Below are 15464 nucleotides of genomic sequence, written 5' to 3' on the forward strand. Positions count from 1 at the left end.
TCGTCTTTGGAAGCCTCAGTGGTTTTATTCATGAGAAAGAGAACTCTGTGAAAGCTTTATATTTGCAGATCTTCACCTTGAAAAATCTCTCCATGATGAGAAAGGTATTGGCTAAATTTGAGGAGTTCATGTAGTAGCTAGAGGAACATCATTAAGTGGAATAGGGTAGCATCTGAGGTATAGCTGTATAATTAGACATAGACATAATTATATGGGGATTAGGGAGGCAAACTTGGAAGGGAGGGCTGGCTGCCTGGCTGGCTTTCATCTCTTCTGTCAGAAGCTGAAGAGTTGCTCCCAACCTTTGGGACTTCTGTGCTGGCTTCTCAGCCCGCAGTCGCCCCGCCCAGATGTTCTAAAAGAAAAGCAACTTCACTGTCGCGGCAAACCCCCAGACCCACGCACCTTCTCACAACTCTACCCTTCTCGGACCTTGAACCAGTGTAGGCAAAGCAGGAGACGGTGAAAAGATTCCCTGATGGTGTGGTGGGGACGACCCCTTTGAGAACTGAATTTGCAGCTGCCAAAGAGTAGCCAACAAGCACCAGATTTATACGCACTTTGAAAGAAGCCCCTTCACCATTGGCTTTTTGAGCAGCGCTTGTCGCTAGGGAGCGGCTGGCAGGGCGAGCACAGGCTAAGGAGAAACCCGGGTTGTTTGTTGCAGTGACCTGGGAGAGGGGCACACGCATTCTGCACACAAACACACACACTCGTGGAGAGTGGAGCCCCACGGCCCCTGTCTGGCCTAGGGCGCCCCCCAGATGCCGCTCGGGGCAGAGCAGTAGCTCCCGGCTAGCCTCCCGCCCTGGGCTCCTGGCTGCTGCCGCCCAGAGGAGAGCGACTCCTCTGCTCCGATTCCCCCGCGCCGCGCCCGCGCTGCGGAGAGCCGTGGAGGCGGCGCAGCTGGAGAGCGCGATGAATGAGTTCCCCCCACGGTTCCGAGTTGTCTGAGTTGGCGGCGCGGTGCCGGGTTTCCGGCTCTCGGCGCCCCACGCGGTCGCGGCTCCGCGGACTGCAGCTCACGCCCACGGTCGGCTCCGAGCCCGCCACGCCGGGATCCCAGGCTCACGAGCTCCTGTCCCGGCCCCAGTCCGGGGAGAAGGCGGGTGGGCCCCCAGTGGAGGCGCGTTCTGCCCGCACTCTGCGCGGCCCCTGGTGGCTCTCCATGGCGTCGTACCAGCAATCCCGGATCCAGGCTTACCTGGAGAAGAACAAGATCGGTCCCCTGTTTGAGGTAAGGCACCGTGGAGGAAGGGGTGCCCACACAAAAGCAGAAAACTCCGGGGGGAAGGAGAGAGAGAGAAGAAACGCGCAGGGGGGGGGGCGCCCCTGTGGCTCCAGGTCACTGGCGTTGCCTGAAAGGGCCAGGTGTTCGGGAACACAGTCGGTGGGCACTTCCCTGCTCACCTGGGCGCAGACAGGTGAGCTCGGCGGGGCCCAGCCCCAGCCTGGAAGGGGAAGTTTGAGCCGTCCGACTGTCCAGCACCTCGAAGCCACACGCCCAGGACCCTGACAGACTGAGACGGCTCTCTCTCTCTCTCTCTCTTTCTTTCTCTCTCTGGAATTCACACTGTTTTGCATATTGGGCTTTTTAAAAATGTGAGCATTGGTAGAACCCAAAAAGGTGGAGGAAATGCTTAGCAGTGGGAAAGAACATGGTTAACAGGGAGAAAGCGGAACTGGTCCTGAGTGGGTTTTGGTAGGTGCGGGCACGTTTAATGAAATTATCAAACGGAGACATTGACATTGGTCTCTGGATGGAAGGAGAGTCCTTTGTATTGTAGACCCTACCTGGATAAGGGGAGAAAAGGGGCGTCAAAAGGTTCTGAAAACACACACACATATTTATGGGGAGACATAGCTCTGTGTTGTGTTATCGTGTCAAAAAGAATTGCTGACAAAAATACAGTAGGAGAAATGAAGAGCAGGAGGACTGGAGAAAATGAGGATGGGAGACGAAACCCCAGCACGGGCCAAGTGTCCCACCGGTTGCCAGGGCGCTGGGCGAAATCCCGAGGCGGTGCGGGGAGGGACGCTCATGGTCTCCTCTCCTCCAGGTCCAGCTGCCCAGCTGGGCACCTGCGGGCTGCGAAGGACGTTGAAGGGTCCAGTTACCCTCCTTATTCCTCCTCCCAGAAAGCAGTTCTGGCCATTCTTGGGGGGCGGGGGTGGGGTGGAGGTTACATATCGCCAGCCTCTGAGTGAGGTTGCAAGGCAGCAGGAGGAACAGATACCAAGAATGGAGTAGCCTTGCTAGGACCCAGAAGAGTGAGAAGTGCAGAGAAAACAGTAATGAGAACTAATGCCCCAACACAAAAAGGAAGAGGGGGACAAGGGCATGAGATCAAATAGGTATTTTTTTCTGGTGAGGACAGATTTGAAGTAACCAAGACTGCTTGATCTCTTAAGTTTTCTTGCCCAACTTTAGTGCTGAACTGTCTTTAAAGACACAACTATAGTTTCTACAGAAACTCACTGTTGTGTAGAGTCATAACATCCTACAGTGTATGCCTTGATTCTTGTTTCTGCTAAAAGTGTTAGCAAAAGAAATCCATATAGAAAAGCAAAACAGAATTGCTGGAACTACCACAATTCTTTTCTTTACCTTTAGTGAAATAATTGGCATTGCTATATAAGCAATGCCGTATTTATATATATTTTTACAAAGCAGAAGCATAGCCTTTGGTGACACAGTGTATTAATTGCATCAAAAGAAACAGAAAATAAATATATTTAGAGTGTTTTTACTCTCTTAGATATAAAATACAATTTTCCAGGGAGAATAAGTGTATTATTTTTAATAGATGCTGTATTCATTTAACATATTTTAAAATTCCAGGGAGTCTCTCCAAGTGATAAAAGAGTTTGGAATATATGCAAACTTTCTGCATATTAGGAAATAAATTCAACTTAATATTTATCAAGTCCTGATTTTAAAAAGATGCTCACCAGCTAGTTCTGCACTGATTAATTTTAAGTGATGTCAAAATTTTCTCATAAAATTATTAGACTTTCTCACTAAAAAAAGAATGACAAAATTATATTTTGGGGGGACACAGAAAACAGTATGGTTATTGCTTAAACCTGTATAATTTTATTAACCAGTGTCACCTCAATATATTTAATAAAAAGGGAAAAATATGCTGCTTTATATTTTATTGATTTCTTTGATGACATATTATATATACCCCCATATGCAGTGATGAGTAGTTAATTTTTAAGGATTGATGTGCACTTTAAGTAATTGAAAGGGGAAAATGGGTGAGTTTTCTTTTATCAAAAGCAGGTCCTTCTGCAGTAAGTTTGATCTTTATAGACCTTGGTTTTGAGAGTAGAATTATGCATACTTCACAAAATTGGATAATCTCACTAGCTTGTAGTTGCCCGTCCCTTCTTATGTTAGAAAACCAGGGAAACTAGTGTAAAACAGATATTGTTGTTCTACTGTTTTTCTCAAAGCTCCCAGCGCTTTGGTTAACAGTTCTCATAAGGACTACTCAAGAAATCAGAGAGGAGCCAGGAATCTGAATTTAGTAAGAGGCACACAAATGATTATTATGTATTTAATTCCAGGGCCACAATATAAGAAACAGTGACATGAATTAAAATCTCCTTTTAACAGTCACATATTGAAATGGTTAGGTATCTCCAAGTTTTATTATCTGTACTTTGTTGTGATTTTGTGTGTGTGTGTGCTTAGGTACTGGAGTTGCTGACACAGGTTTACTTTAATATTGAAAATATACAAGACCTGACCTTTTATCTTCTTTATAGATTTTGTAAATTAGGAATGTTTTAAAAGAATTTATTGGAGTGAGGCACTTTAAGGAAAGCAGTGAATGTTACTTAAAACAATAACAAAGGTAATCTACACCATTATGAGAATACTTGTTTCCTGTTTTTACCTGTACATTTTTTTTTACTTAGTTGTTACTTAGTTTATTTTTTACTCAGTTTTTTTTATTTCCAACATTTTATTATTTGAGAACCTTATAAAGTGATGCACACATTATGGTGTTTCAAAAGCTATTTTTAAATGAATCTTTTCTGTGTGTGTGTATGTGTGTGTGTATTTTTCTGAAGTCAGAAACGGGGAGGCAGACAGACAGGCTCCCACATGCGCCTGACCAGGATCCACCCAGCAGGCCCACCAGGGGGCAATGCTCCACCCATCTGGGGCACTGCTCTGTTGCAACCAGAGCCATTCTAGCACCTGAGGCAGAGGCCACAGAGCCATCCTCAGCCAACTTTGCTCCAATGGAGCCTTGGCTGCCGGAAGGGAAGAGAGAGACAGAGAGGAAGGAGAGGGGGAGGGGTGGAGAAGCAGATGGGTGCTTCTCCTGTGTGCCCGGGGCCGGGAATTGAACCCGGGACTCCTGCACGCCAGGCCAACACTCTACCACTGAGCCAAGGCAACCGGCCAGGGCAAATGAATCTTGTTTTCAGGTTTAGTAGTATAAGTTTATGCTACCTTTAAATACTATTTAAGATATTTTGAGACATTATAAAACCATGCCTACAAGTCATTGCAGTAGAGTCTTGGGTAATGATATTTTAATCAAATAATATGAAGGTATAAGGTGGAAATGGTACTAATGACTTACATTCCCCCACTATTTAATATTTTTGTAAGATGTAACACTTTGAGTAGTCTATTGTCTTATTCACGGCAGGCAGGTAGGGAAGCCTGGGCATTAATTTATCATATAGGAATGCTTGACACTGCTTTAATAAATTAGCACTTTGATCCTATTTACTATAGATTTCCATACATAGCTTTTTAACTGTGACATGGTTTGGCTCCCACCAAAGGAGAGTATTTTTGCAACATACATAGGCAAGATGCATAGTGTAAAATACAAGACTAATCTCAAACCCTAAGGCCAACCATTGAATAGTAAAAAAAAAAAAAAAAAAAAAAAAAAAATTGGCAGATTTTCTGAAACTGAATAATTAACTGGCATATAGATTCTTATTAGGATCAAGTGATTTATTTTGTCTGTATTGTAAGTAGTTTAACAACTTAGTAACCAAGAGATTAAATGATGTGGAAATTCATAGTATTTTACATTCATTTTTGACATAGAGAAGTGTACCATTTTAGTTTCTCCCATTCCCTTAAACAAATAAAATAACTATTTGAAAATTATTGCTAGTGCATTCATATATCTTGGTTCAGGCCTGAGCATAGTCACAAGACTGTAAAATTCTAAATTATTAAAAGCAGAATAATAGGGTCTTTATAAAATCTCCATAGACTTTTAAAATTTCTGTGTACTGATGATGTGGCCAAACAAATTCACTACATTTCTCAAAATGTGGTCTGATCCAGTGGTCCCCAACCTTTTTTGGGCCACAGACCAGTTTAATGTCAGAAAGTATTTTCACAGACCGGCCTTTAGGGTGGGATGGATAAATGTATCACGTGACCAAGTAAGCATCAAGAGTGAGTCTTAGATGTAACACAGGGAATCTGGTCATTTTTTAAAAAAATAAAACATCATTCAGACTTAAATATAAATAAAACAGAAATAATGTAAGCCTGACCAGGCAGTGGTGCAGTGGATAGAGCGTCGGACTGGGATGTGGAGGACCTAGGTTCGAGACCCCGAGGTTGCCAGTTTGAGCGTGGGCTCATCTGACTTGAGCAAAAAAAAGCTCGCCGGCTTGGACCCAAGGTCACTGGCTCGAGCAAAGGGTTGCTTAGTCTGATGAAGGCCCGACGTCAGGGAAAGCAATCAATGTGGAAAAGCAATCAATGAACACCTAAAAGTGTCGCAACAAAAAACTAATGATTGATCCTTCTCATCTCTCTCCGTTCCTGTCTGTCTGTCCGTCTCTCTGACTCTCTCTCTGTCCCTGAAAAAAAAAAGAAATAATGTAAGTTATTTATTTTTCTCTGCGGACCGGTACCAAATGGCCCACGGACCGGTACCGGTCCGCGGCCTGGGGGGTTGGGGACCACTGATCCACTCCAAGTAGAATGGAGCCACTTTCTCACCTTCTTTGTTTTGCTCAAAGGACCTCTACCCACATGGTCTGAATTTGTGCTGATTTGCATATGCTATGAGGTGGACTCAGATCAACTGTGTGGTCACCCATAGTCTGAATCATTCATACCCTGCTGCTATACAAATTGCTTTTTTCAGGTACCCTGCCCCACACTTTCCAACCACATCCGCAACCCTAAAATCCAGCTGGCATGGTGAGTATCAGGTAGTCACCTGGCAGGATCAGGAGATTTGTTACATATGAGACAGGGGAGTGCTGAGAAAATAAGTAAATGTGTTGAAAATAATGCAAGCCTGTTCTCTCACTGCTGAAGATGGGAGTCACAAATATAAAAAGAAAAAGGTATATGAACCTTGTGGTATTGGAATAAAATTGGAGGTACTGATGTGATCTCATGACTTTCAATTATAGAAATAGATATATTAGAAATAAATATAGATTTGTTGTATTAACATAAACATAAATGAATACATTTATTTCTGTACTCTTCTTACTCTGAGGGCCTAGGAATAGCAATACCCCACTAGCAATGAGCACACTTAGTGACCAGATTTTGGCTTATAAATACCGTTCTCTGTCAAGCAGAACCAGGTATCCTTGAAGAAATGGTTGATTCCAGCCTTGCAGCTGGGAAAGTACAAGATGAACTTTGAAAATCTTATTGTGCCAGAAAGTAAGAAAGTGACCAAAGAAAAATAGGTACATGTTAAAAGAACATAGAAGCCAGCTTGAAGAAGCTCTTATTAACTAAATCTGGGACAACTTAAGAATCAAAATAAAAAAAAAAAGATTATCTTACTGTATAAAATAGGAATATTTCATTGCATAGGAACAATAATGATATAAATGAATATAGTAATAGGGAGAAATGAAAGTTTTATCGAATAGTAGAATGCCAATTAATAAAACTAGAAAGGATAGTGGAATTAGAAAATCACTACTTAGCAACCATCTTCTTAATAATTCAGGCAAGAAACATTAATAGATACCAGAACAAATGGGTGAAAATTCAATGAAGAATAAGCTGTTACATCATCTCTAGCATCTACACAGAGTAGTTATTAATTACAAAGGGAAAAAGTAATTTTATTGTGAAAAAACCTGGAGGACACTACTTAAATGATAGGAGAAAATGATAGCCTGTGCCACCTGTTAGAACACGATTAAAATAACATAGCATTGCTTCTGGAATATCTGTGCTAATTATGATTAACCTGAATTGAGTAATAAGAAAATATCTGATAAACTTGATAGGGAAGTTCTATTTCCCTGGAGTTTTAAAAAATGTGAACGTGGTGAAAGTCAATGGAGGTATTAAACTGAAAAAACATGACAACTACGGTAAGTGTAAAAATATGGTCCTGGGGCTGATACTTTTGTTATGAAGGACATTATTGGGAAAGTTAGCAAAATTTGGAGTCTCTGGATGAGTAATATATGGAATTTTTGTGCTGTTCATGCACTTTTTCTGTAAATTTAAAATTATTTTAAAACAATATATATATATATATTTTTATTAAGTGAGAGGCAGAGAGGCAGAGACAGACTCCCTCATGTGCCCCACCAGGATCCACCTGGCAAGCAACTACCAGGTGATGCTCTGCCTGGCTGGGCTGCAGATCCAGACTCGGCAACTGAGGCTGGGGCCATAGAGCCATCCTCAGCTCCCGGGGCCAACTTTGCTCGAACCATTTGAGTCATGACTGCAGAAGGGGAAGAGAGGGTGGGGAGGAGTGGAGAAGCAGATGGTTGCTTCTCCTTTGTGACCTGACCGGGAATTGAACCCAGGACTTCCACACGCCAGGCCAATGCTCTACTGCTGAGCCTATAAGCCAGGGCCATAAAAATATTAAAAATAAAAATAAAGAGCATCTAGGAAATGAGTATTTACAAACTTGTTCACCCATTGGGTTTCCTTATATTATGTAAATAGAGTTGAGTTCTATTAATCATTTATACATATACATTCTGAGTAAAGACAAATTACAATTCTGGTTAAGCATATGTATTCTTTTCTTCTACCTTTCAAAATTTTATTGAAGTATCAGCAAAAATATTAAAAAATAAATGTGTAAAAGTGCTAAAACTCAAGAAAGGTACTGAGGCAGAGAGACTTGTTTCTCCTTCTTGATGAACAGAGTACTATTTTTATGAGTGGTGGCATCTTGTTTGCACCTCTCTGTGGTCAAATGGCAGTCAGTGATCTGTAGTGGAAATGTCTTTTTGTATTTTCCATAAGGTGCCTAAGAATTATAGACTCAATTGGGACATGCTCCTCATATCCCTCCCTCCTACTTGCTGTCTAGAATGTTTCTTTGTAATTCCTCTTTCCTACCCTTTCTTACCCTCTCCCCATCCTCAGGCAGCTACAGATATTTTTTTGTCGATATGGATTAGTCTTTCTTTTCTAGAGTTTTCTGTGCAGTTTTATTTGTTGTTATATCTTTTTTTATTCAACATAATTATTTTGCATTCATTCATGTTGTATCATGTGCCAGTAGTTTTATTTCTCTTTTATTGCTGAGTGGTATTTTGCATGGATTTATGCTTGAATGGCTGGTTCACATGGTAGGTGTATGCTTAACTTTTTAAGATGTTCAGCACTAGCTTTGAAAAGTGGATATACAATTTTACATTCCTACCAACAGTGTATGAGAGTTCCATTTGTTCTGCATCCTTGCCAAAATATGGTGTCACCTGTCTTTTTAATAACAGCTATCCTTACAGGCATGTATGGTATCTGATTGTGATTTTATTTTACGTACCCTTGATGCCTGGTGCTGCTGATAGTTTTTCATGTGAGTATTTGCCTCCCACATATCTTTAGTGAAGTGTCTGTTCAAATATTTTGCCCATTAACCTTTTGAGTAGTACAGATGTTCATGTACATCCTCGTCCCTCCTGACCATCCAGAGTACAATCGATTTATTTTAAAAATGTTTAAGGCAACATTAAAAAAAGGCAAATGTATGTTCTTATTGTTTCCATAAGTTGGTTATCACACAACATGATTTTAAGTTAATAAAACTGTAACTGGAACTAATTTCATTTTTTGAAAATAACTCCCTGGGGTCAGCAAGCATGAAATAAACCCACTGCTCAAAGGGTTAAATTAAAAAAAAACATTTTTTTAAATTGAATTTATTAGTATGATTCTAGTTAACATAACTATGTATACAGGTTTCAGGTGCCCAACTCGACAACTCAGCTTTGCACACTGTATTGTGTGCTTACCCCACCACAACTCAAGTCCTCACCCATCACCATTTATCCTCCTTTCCCTTCTTCACCTCCCCTGCTCCCAGCAATCACCACACTGTTGTCTGCATTCGTTCTTTTATTTTACTACTCCACCTCCCTGACCCACCCCTCCCACCCTGGGCAGCTGTCAGCCTGCTCTCCATCTATGCGTCTGCCTCTGTTTTGCTTGTTAGTTCATTTTGTTCATTGGACTTCACGTATGAGTGAAATCATATGATACTTGTCTTTCTCTGACTGGCCCATTTCACTTATTGTAATATTCTCCAGGTCCATCCATGCTGTTGCAAAAGGTAAAATTTTCTTCTTCTTTATGGCAGAGTAGTATTCCATTGTGTAAATGTATCACAGCTTTTTTTTTAATCCAAAATTAAATACTACATCAATGAGTGTTTGGCAGAATAATTTATACCTTGAACAAAAATTTTTATTTTATACACATATGTTCCCAAATCTGAGGATCTTATTTTGTAATTTTCTAATATTTTAATATGCTAATATTTATACTATTGGGATGACATTGATTAATGAAATTATAGGTGTTTCAGGTATACAGTTCTATAATACATCACCTACATATTGTATTGTATGTTCACTGCCCCAAGTCATGACTCCTTCCATCACCACTTATCCCTCCTTTACTCTCTTCCAACTCTCCCCTCCCCTCTTTCAATCACCATACTGTTGTATGTTTCTATGAGTTTTTTCTTTGCTTAAACCCTTCACCTTTTTCACCCAGTTTCCCAACCCCTATCTCCTCTGATAGCCGTCAGTCTGTTCTTCATATCCATAAACCTTTTTGTTTGTTTATTTTGTTCGTTATATTTCACATATAAGTATACTTGTCTTTCTCTCACTGGATTATTTTACTTAGCATAATACTCTCCAGGTCCATCCATGATGTTGCAAAAGATAAAATTACCTTCTTTTTTATTGATGAGTAGTATTCCTTTGTGTAAATTTACTACTACTTTCTTATACCCTTATCTACTAATGGGTACTTAGGCAGCTTTCAAATCTTGGCTATTGTAAATAATGTTTTAATGAACATAAGGATACATATATTCTTTTGAACTAGTATTTCTTATTTCTTTGGATATATTTCCAGAAGTGGAATTGCTGGACCATAAGGCAGTTCCATTTTTAATTTTTTGAGGTAACTCTATACTTCTGTCCACTGTGGTTACACCAATCTGCTTTCCCACCAACAGATCCCTTTATTCCATGTCCTCATCTGTGCTTATTGGTCGTTGACTTATTGATGATAGCCATTCTGACTGGCATGAAGTGGTATCACATTTTGGTTTTAATTTGCATCTTTTTGATAATTAGGGGTATTGAGCATCTTTTCATGTGTTTATTGGCCATCTGTATGTTCTTTTCGCAGTAGTGTCTATTGAGGTCATTTGCTGATTTCTTAATTGGATTGTTCTTTTGGTATTGATTTGTATAAGTTCTTTATAAAATGTGGAAGCTAACCCCTTATCAAATATATCATTGGCAAATATGTGCTCGCATTTAGTGGGTTTCTTTTTAATTTTGTTGATGGTTTCTTTTGCTGTAGTTTGATGTAGTCCCATTTTTTTATTTTTTCCTTTGTTTCTCTTGAGTAGGAGATATATCAGTCACAGTGTTGCTAAAAAATGCCTGAAATTTTATTGCCTATGTTTTCTAATGGGATTTTTTATGGTTTTGTGACTTACTTACCTTTAAGTCTTTAATCCATTTTGAATTAATTCCTGTGTATGATGTAAATTGGTAGTCTGGTTTCATTCTTTAATCCATTTTGAATTAATTCCTGTGTATGATGTAAATTGGTAGTCTGGTTTCTTTTTTTTTTTTTTTTTTTTGCATGTAGCTGTCCAATTTTTTCAGCACCATTTATTGAAGAGACTGTCTTTACCCCATTGTTTGTTCTTGCCTCCTTTGTCAAATATTAATTCACATAAAGGCATGGGTTTATTTCTGTGATCTCTGGTTTGTTCCATTGATCTATATGCCTGTTCTTGTGTCAGTACTGTGTGTTCTGATTACTATGGCCTTGTAGTATACTTTGAGTAGTGTGATACCTTCAGCTTTGTTTTTCTTTCTCAAGATTATTGAGGCTATTTGGGGTCTTTTGTGGTTTCATATAAATTTTTGGAATATTTATTATAAGTCTGTGAGATATGTCATTGATACTTTAGTAGGTTTACATTGAATCTGTAGATTTAAATTAGTATGAACATTTTAATGATGTTAATTTTTTCTATCCATGAATATGGTATATGCTTTCACTTATTTGCATCTTCCTCAATTTCTTTTCAGAATCTTATAATTTTTTGAGTACAGGTCTTTTACCTCCTTGGTTAAATTTATTCCTCAGTACCTTATTTGTTTATCTTTTTGTTACTAATTGGAAAGGAGGAAGTGAAACTGTCAGTATTCACAGATGACATGATATTGTACATAGAAAACCCTAAATATTTCACCTATAAACTACTAGATTTAATAAATGAATTTGGCAAAATAGTGGGATACAAAACTAATATTCAGAAATTGGTTGCATTGTTATACACCAGTAATGAGTTATTAGAAAGAGATGTCAGGTGCAGTTTTAAATGTGTGTTGAGGTATTAAGGTATCTGTATTATAAGCCAGGGAGAGAAAAAAGCACAAGGGTGGTAAGGTTTCTGTACTTCACTTGAACTGGTAAGTTGATGACACCTGTAGATAAATTGTGTATGTATAACTTAATACCTAAGGCAACTGCTAAAAATATATATACAAAGGGATGCCCTCAGAAACTACAGACAAGTCAAAATGGAACTCTAAAAATGTTCAAGTAATTCACAGGAATAAGAAAAAAAGAAATGAAACAAAAAACAAAAACCAGAACAAACAGAAAATGAGATATAGTATGGCAGATTGTAGCCCAAATATGTCAGTAAATTACATTAAATGCAAATGTTCTAAATATACCAAATAAAAGACAGCAAGTGGATTGAAAACCATGACCCAAGTCTGTGCCATCTCCACAACTCCCTCTTCAAATAAAGAAATAAGCAAGCTAAAATTAAAACAATGGGAAAAGAGATGCAAACATCAAAAGAAAGCAGGAGTGATGTCAGATAGAGTAGACCTGACAGGATAGAAAATTACCAGGGACAAAGATTGTCATTATATAACAATAGAAGGGTCCCTCCACCAAGAAAAATAACAATGCTAAGTGTGAGCACTGAATAGCAGAGCTGCAAAATCTGTGAAGCAGAAACTGATAGAATAAAAAAGAAAAATAGACAAATGTATAACTACTATAGAGTTGGAGATTTCGGAGACTTCAGAACCTTCTTTGACAATTGATAATACAACCAGATGGAAAATGAGAAACACCACAGAAGAACTCTGTAGCACATCAACCAAGAGGACCTAGTCAACATTTGTGGACAGCTCCATGTAACAACAGCAGAATACACATTCTTTTTTAATGTCATCATACACACACACACACACACACATAAACTTCAATTGAAATCATACAGGATGTTTTCTCTATCACAGTTATGATTTCTCAATCAATATCACAGATATTGATTTCTAAACTAGAAATCAATAACAAGAAGCCAGGAAAGTTTCCAAAACACTGGGAAAATATACAGTATACTTCTAAGTAATCTACTAAAAAATCTCAAGGAGATTTATAAAAATACTTTAAACAACGAAAAGGTAAATATATCAAAATATATGAGACACAGCTCAAGTAGTGCCATTAAGATGCACATGTTAAAAAAAGTGGACCGATGTGTCTGGTATGAATAGGGGCCTGCATTCTATTCCTTTTTCTGTGTCCTCCTACAGTGGAGGACAATCTGAATGATGTGTTAGTAATAGTAATCAGCTGATAGTCGGTACTTGTTCATATATTATATCATGTATTGAATCTAAAGGTAGATCTGAAGCTCTTGAAGGTTATAAAGCTGAGTAGATACCTGTTGAATTAAACAAAGCATTAAATTGTATATATTTTTCCTTCTAAGGAGAAAAACCCATTGGAGATAGAACCAGATTTAAAATAGCATCTTAACATTTATTTCTTTAAAACCTAGAGCAAAATCTCTCCCATCCCATTAATTAGCCTTTAGGTACAGTGAATAACTTTTAATTATGCACTTAAGTGAATTAACCTAATTTAATTTACTTTTAGCCGTATTTTCTCTTTTTTAATATCCTCTTTCTGGAGAGCGCTTAATGAATTAGTTCACACCACTGTGCAAGGCGTAGTGCATAACTTCCCCCCGTGCATTTGCATTTAATAGAGAGGAAGATGCATGACACAGTAACATGGGATGAGACAGGTGACCTTTAGTAGTAACTCTGTTTTAGTGATCTTTTAAGGTCTGCTTGACTCAGAGCAAGTTACTTGAGTCCTGGGAACATCCATGCACCAATGTGTATAGTGACGCCTAAGGGGTATATTATGAGGAATATGTGAGATGAAACAAAGTCTAAAGAACCCAGTTCAGTGCCTACCACTTGGCAACACCCAGTCAGTGTTGGCTGCCATCACAATACATGCTACCACTATTTCTCTTTTCTGTCGATATTCCAGTAATACCTCGGTTTTTGTTGACTTCGGTTATCGTCATCTGTTTCAGTTTTTGTTGATTTTCTTCCGCGAAAAATTTGTCTCGGATTTCGTCGGCATGCCCACGTGACCCGTCTGCTAATTTTGCGAAAACAAAGGGCGACCCACTTGTTCTCCTGCTCAGTGTAGCATTGTTTCTTATTGTGTGAGCACCAACTCACACGTCTAGCCAAACAATTTCATTGCTTTCCAGTGTTTTTGTGCTTTTTTAATTGATTGTGAGTGCCAATACTACAATTACATGTAAGTGATTACTGAGGACAGTAATTGGATTTACATTGATTCATATGGAAATAATTGCCTCAGTTTTAGTCAGTTTGAATTTTGCCAATTGTTTTCAGACTGATTGTCGATGAAAACTGAGGTATCACTGTAATACCCCAGTGACAGATCTTGTGGAGAGCAGCTTTGGAGGATTGGCCTTCTTGCATCCTGAGATTAGAAGAAACTCAGTGTATGCATCAGCTCTTTTTAGGTTGTAGCTCTGGTACCTCTGAAACAGCATTGCAGTGAAGGTGACAAGGAGACAGCACAGCAGAGTGTGTAGGGAGAGTGTGTGTGGTCACTGTGGGGCAGGCGAGGCCTTGCTTATGGCTGTATCACAACACTGACCATATACTTTGGCAAAATTTGGAACCTTTATTTGAAATTAGGAAACAACCTGGAATATCTTTTATTATTTCAGAGAAGCCACCTGGAGCACTCACAACCTCCACTCCTTGTCACTCTCTATGATATGATTTTCTTTGTTTTTCTACATACTCCTTATTGTTATTTGACTTTACCTCATTGGATTTTTAAAAATTTAGTTTATATTCTCTTTGCCTTTTTTTTTTTTTTTTGAGAAGAGGGGCAGATAGAGAGACAGACTCCAGCATGTGCCCTGACTGGGATCTACCTGGTGAACCCCTCTCCCTTCCCCCATCTGAAGCCAATGTTCAAATCAATCAAACTATCCTCAGTGCCCAGGGATGACACTCGAACCAGTAGAGCCATGACTGCAAGATGGAAAGAGGGAGAGAGGGAGGAGAGGGAAGAGAGGGAGGAGAGAGAGGAGAGAGAAACAGATAGTTGCCTCTCTTGTGTGCCCTGACCAGGGATTGAACTGGGATGTCTGTATGCCAGGCTGATGCTCTATCTTTTGAGCCAACCAGCCAGGGCTAGTCTATAGTCTCTTTATTCCACTAGACTATAACTCCTTAAAAGCAGATATTTTAGTCAGTTTTAACCACTTATATCTTCATGCCTAGAACGTGTCTGGTACGTAGTAGGTATTCTACTAAATAGTTGTCAATACATATATGAATGGAAAAATCAGGCCCAGCTTGTCACATCTGAAAAGTAGGGTTTGTGTATAAATAAAAATTTGTACTAGGAACATGGAAATATCCTTAACAGTTTATGAGAAATTTCACTTTTTTGAAAATTCATTTTGACACTATTTTCTTTTCAGATGTTAAATTCTTTTGTGCATAATGTTTGCAACTTCATTTCTATTCCTTCGGTATATATACGATACATATTATTTGGGTGCTATATTACCTACTAAAAAATATAAATCTAAGTA

The 15464-nt window shown here is 39.1% G+C and overlaps 1 protein-coding gene across 1 annotated transcript in view; it reads left to right on the forward strand.

The window, feature by feature from the left end:
- Positions 1-922: 922 nt before the first annotated feature.
- The window catches only part of C3H8orf34 (chromosome 3 C8orf34 homolog), a 401548-nt gene continuing 387006 nt past the window's right edge, over positions 923-15464 (forward strand). Inside the window, 4 exon segments of the mRNA XM_066264685.1 lie at positions 923-965; positions 968-1057; positions 1060-1155; positions 1158-1237. Of these exon segments, the coding sequence (XP_066120782.1) occupies positions 923-965; positions 968-1057; positions 1060-1155; positions 1158-1237 (309 nt within the window).

This window comes from Saccopteryx bilineata, chromosome 3 (assembly GCF_036850765.1).
Source record: "Saccopteryx bilineata isolate mSacBil1 chromosome 3, mSacBil1_pri_phased_curated, whole genome shotgun sequence".
NCBI classification, from domain to species: Eukaryota; Metazoa; Chordata; class Mammalia; order Chiroptera; family Emballonuridae; genus Saccopteryx; species Saccopteryx bilineata.